The sequence below is a fragment of the Symsagittifera roscoffensis genome, chromosome 6 (assembly GCF_963678635.1).
Source record: "Symsagittifera roscoffensis chromosome 6, txSymRosc1.1, whole genome shotgun sequence".
In the NCBI taxonomy this organism is placed as follows: Eukaryota; Metazoa; Xenacoelomorpha; order Acoela; family Convolutidae; genus Symsagittifera; species Symsagittifera roscoffensis.
The window spans coordinates 22,081,195-22,086,324 of NC_087067.1; the positions used below are offsets into that span (position 1 = coordinate 22,081,195).

General features: G+C 32.5%; 1 protein-coding gene across 1 annotated transcript; it reads left to right on the top strand.

Annotated features, from left to right (window-relative positions):
• Positions 1–987: 987 nt before the first annotated feature.
• Positions 988–4,448, top strand: LOC134848303 (uncharacterized; the record flags this gene model as incomplete). Its single annotated transcript, XM_063865697.1, is given in 2 exon segments — positions 988–1,030; positions 4,240–4,448. Coding segments are annotated over 2 exon segments (225 nt in total), but the record flags the coding sequence as incomplete, so codon positions are not given.
• Positions 4,449–5,130: the final 682 nt, after the last annotated feature.

Genomic DNA, 5,130 nt, shown 5'->3' on the forward strand with positions numbered 1-5,130 from the left:
ATCTAATATGTCAAGCAAAACAGACAACGGTTTTCATTTCAAGAAATTTTGAAATAAAAGCTTTCGGGTCATAAAAAAGTTTACGCTTTTTCCATAGGGTTCTCAGTAAAACTTAACAAATCTGCCAATGCAGCTTATGTCTGGCCTTGTTGCCACTTAACCAGTTACTTTTTTAGGTTTGTCTTATTTTGTCTTAGAACAGAACACAAAAACCTACAAAGCAAAACTCAAAAGGTAGAATAGTTTTTTCAATCAGCTAAGTTTTAGAAAAATAGACCATCGTTATGGCTGAATGGTAATTTTGTTATTATACTGATGGTATTGAACATTTTGTTTATGTTATCAGAAAGTTATCCAGGACTTTTTGAGTTACAATTCTGAACAAAAACTACTACAAAAAATGTATAAGCTTCACATTTTGGTACTGGTAATTCTTAGACAATTGATGCTTTTCAGGGGTTTTTCGGCGGATGTTCTTAATGAGAACTTTTCTGTGAAATGAGTGGAAGCCACCAAAAAAACTGATCTTCCATTAAAAAATTTTGAGCAGTTTTGAATGTGCTCAATTTGTCTGTGAAATAAGCGGGAAAATATTGATAACTCAGCCGCCTCTTCTAATAAGTTTGAGCTGAAAACAAGTCTGTTTTTTTTTCACGGTTCATTTTCTTGAACTTTGCTCCCATCCACAAAATTTAACCCGACTGAATTAATTTTGTTTTCGGGCTTCATTTTTCAATTTTTTGTTCAAAATAAAGTTTTTTTTTCAGTAATCCTTTTCAGCCAAAACATTATTTTGCCATTAGTATTTGAAATGAAACATTTTATTGAAGCGCCATGTTATTCAATTTCTTCTTAAAATTCAAAAGGTCTTGTCATGGGACAACATTTCTCTGTGGGCTGATAAACCAAATTAAAAACTACTTCAAAAGATTTGTTCTTGCCTTTTAATTTGGCCTCAAGAGTCAGAGCATTGTTGTTAACGATCATCCAATTGTTTGACATTATTAAACTGCAATGCAGTTATGTGAAGGTAAAAGCATTCAATTTTTTCTCATATGCTGCGTAATAGAATTTAGATCACGCACCGGTATATTTATAAATTGAATTAAAACAGCAAATTTTTGTTTTTCAAATTGGTAAAACATAATAAACATTTTGAATTTTCAAACCAAAATTCGCAAATATTCTAATTCTTTTTCATATGTTTGATCACAAAATTTTTACACGATATGATAGGATGACCTTTTCTACAAAACGTATAGAACAGAGATAGCCAAAATTATATCGTGTGCCTTGTTAGTCAAGGTCATATCGCGTGGAAAGACGAAAACATCCGACCGACAAATCATTTGTTGACGAGCATTTTAATCAAATTTTAAAACAATTTTGAAACGTAAAAACAGAAAAATTAAAATCCTCTACAATAATTTTGTAATGAATATTTGAATTTAAGCCCATTTAGGCGAAGTGAATATATATATATATATATATATATATATATATATATATAGATTATAAGAAAGGTTTAAAACTACATATAGAAAAACTTTCTAAGATTGTTACAGTTGATAATCAATTTCAGCAAAAAAACAGACAAATACTTAATCAAAAACGTTAGTTATTCCTTCAGTATCGTTTATAGAACGGCCACTTAGCCGGCGAAACTTCAATAGGCACCCGTTAAGTGTAAAATAGAATTGCCTTCAAAAATGTTTTCACAAAAAATGTTATTTAATTTTCAAACCGTTCAAATCGAACCTTTTAACATAGAGTCAAATTATAGCTTTACATATCAAACGACGCAAATAAGTCAACTAAGGCAAAGTAAAAGAACACAAAATCAATAAAGCAAGTTTTTGTTCTTAAATTTACTCAAAATCAGAGTCTGTAACTTTTTAAATTACAGAACAAATTTCAACAATGAAAAATCAGTAGAACTTTTCATTGGATGATATTCGACTAAGAATTTGCAGCCAAAGAATAGTCCGAAATTCATATTTTCTCAAAAACATATTTTTCATGACAAAAATCCGACCTCTTGAAAATTTGTAAGAAAAAATGTTGTACTGCAAACTCTTTAGTTCGCGATTACAAGTCGCTTGCTCTAGCAGGGGAAATTTTTATCTCTGTGCTGAAAAAGTTGAACACATTCAAAAAGTAAATGAAGATAACCGGTGGCTATGCAAGTAGCAGAAAATGGATCCATCATTAAACAAGCAAAAAAGAATTGAGAAGCGAAAACAAAATTTTTTTATTAGTCATAAAACCTTTTTTTTGTATTCCTAATTTTGTACCGTATTTTTATATTTCTCTGGATATTTTTTATTCAAAAATGCTTGAAAAATTGATTTTTTTTGTATTTCAATTTTTTGCATGCCCTGGGCAATGAATACAAATTTTAGCACTTTAAATTTTTTTTTCGCAAAAAGTAGAAAAAATCACGCACCGGATTTTCCAATCACGCACCGGATTTTCCAATTGTTTGTGCTAGAAAAGTATTATACAGTCGTTTTCAATGAGTATTACATGCAAAACCAGGGGCCGATCTAGGATTTTCTCGAGGGGGGGGGCGGATTTTCCAAAAATTTTCGAAAATTTTGACAACCTTTTTTTTTAGGTCGATCAGATTGATTTTCCGAGCTCTCCCAAAGCAGTAAAAAGACCCCGTTTTGGCCAAATTTTCTGAGCCGCAGGCAAATTCTTGAAAAAAGGCCAAAAAAAGGCGTTTTGAGGCACTTTTTGGAAAATTTCAACCAAAAAATTCGCGTTTTTTTCAGCGCGCGCTCCCCCCTAAAAATTAGTATTGATTGGTGCCAAAGGCGCCTTTAGAAAAATTTTAGGGTCGGTCGGCCAAAAATGGATTTCTTAAAAAGTACCAAAGGGGGACCCTTTGGGTTGGCAGGGGTTCGAATCCCTGAGGAGGGGCCTCCGCCCCCCCCCCCCCCCCTAAATCCGCCCCTGTGCAAAAACGTTAAATCGTTGGTGGCTCATGCTTTGAGTAACCAGGGTCTTTTTCATTTGTGGTTTCACAGCTCAAACTTTTTTTTAAATATAACACTTTTTCTATTTATAGAAAACTGGTAGTAGCGCATTTTCTGTAGATGAAAAAAAAACAAATCATAGGCCTTTCATGCAAATTTTTGCATTCTTGGAATTGCATGAAAAATATATCAATAGCTTTTTGGTTTTTTTTCGGTTAGCTTCATCTTAGATGAATAAGCCTAAACCAGGTTAAAAATTTACATTATTGACAAAGTGAAACAGAGATATTTAGTGGAATAGTCTTTCTCACCCATGCTGAAAAAATACATATAGAGCAGTTTGTCTTGCTAACGCGCCAAATTTTCTGAAATTTTTTCTTGACAATTTTTTTGTAACACCCGATTTTGCGTGAAAAATAGGTTTTGTATAGTTTCTTCACATCCCTGGAAGTGGGTGGAAAAACTGTCTGAAACAAAGACGGATCGAATCTAAGATTTTTCTAAGAGGAGGGGAGGTTTTTTTAAGAAAGCCAGATTGATTTTCTGAGCTCTGCCAAACATTATAAAAAACATATTTTGAGAAAACGTCTGGGCACTAGACGAGTTTTTGAAGAAAAAATAACATATAAAAAAAGACGTTCTCAAGTGTTTTTTGGATGGTTTTGACTTAAAATTTGCGTTTCTTCTGCACGCCTTCCTCCTCACCAGAGTTGGTACATATTGACTCTAAAGGTAAATTTAAAAAGTTTGGGGTTTGTTGGCCAAAAATGCAGGTGGTAAAATAGTACCAAAGGCGTAGGTACTTTTGGGTGTCCAGGAGGTAGAATCCCGAGAATCAACCATAATCTACCCCTGCATAGAAATACGCTTTACAACAGAGCAGAGACGATCTTCCATTGAAAGGCTTTTTAGTTGGAGCAGAGAAAAAATCCGCCCCTGCCACTATTTTTTGTTGAGCCCTAGATAATTTACTTAACTTAAAAAAATTTATGAGTCTTATTTCATGAGTTTCAAAATTGGCTCCACAGTCTAATTACAAAAAAGCTGAGCAAATTTGAAGATGTGCAAAAATAAAGATAGTCATGCTTTTAATCCTCTTAAACCGCGAATATTTACAACAGTTTTAATTATTGATTCATAACTTATCTTTATTAACTAGCGCAAAGGCCAAAATTATAATTTGGTTGTCTGTATTTAAAAATTAATGAGAATTAAACTTATTAAATTATATCGATTATAATTCAAATTTATTCATTAGTAACCGAGAAAAACATCTTGACGAACACCAATCTGAGTGGTGGAGGAATAACTAGTTTGAAACCCGGATCCCAAAACCCTCTCTCGCTGAAAACAATGACAGTGACGACAGTTCCAGATGAAATATCTCTGGAGGAACTGCTCTCTGGTCTAATGCGACTGCCCAACCATAAAACAAAGTACCCGAACAAATACGAGCAGAAAACAGAGGTAGACTTCTCAAAAAAATTGATATTAGTCTCGTTTTTTAATCTTTTATTCTTGGTATTCTTTCATTTTTAAGGCCAATGAGAGCCTGCACTTTTTTCGAGCATTTTTGGCTGAATACTTTTGTCTTTTTTCTTATTCCGCCCAATTTTGCTTCAAAAGGCACTTTTAAACTTAATGCGTTGTTCCACCTACTGAAATGATTGAAACTATAACTATCCAGACAAAACCGGATAAAACGTGATTTTAAACACTTTTAAACTTACGTGATCGTCTCTGGCACAGTGAAAAAAACTATATGTTTTAGCGCGGTTTTTTTGACAAATTCGGTACTACAATCAATATTTACAAAAACATAACAAAAATAAAAAAATTCTCGCTTTGTGTCGAAATAAAAACAAAGAAATTGGCAAGGCATTGTATTCACTTTATATTTTTACTGAAGGTATACGTTATTTTAGGACTTGCCATCTCATTCTTGCAGACTGTTAGTTAATTAAACATATTCCCAAAAATAAAAAACAATATAAAAATTATGAAACTTATTTTATAATTGTAGCATATTTTTTGATATAGTTAGATGCTTTTCCAAAAGGTTGAATCAGGTTTTTGTAGTTGGAATATTCAGCGCTATATTTGATCTTTTTGTTTTAAACTAGCATAAATAGTTTTTTTTTTTTTCATA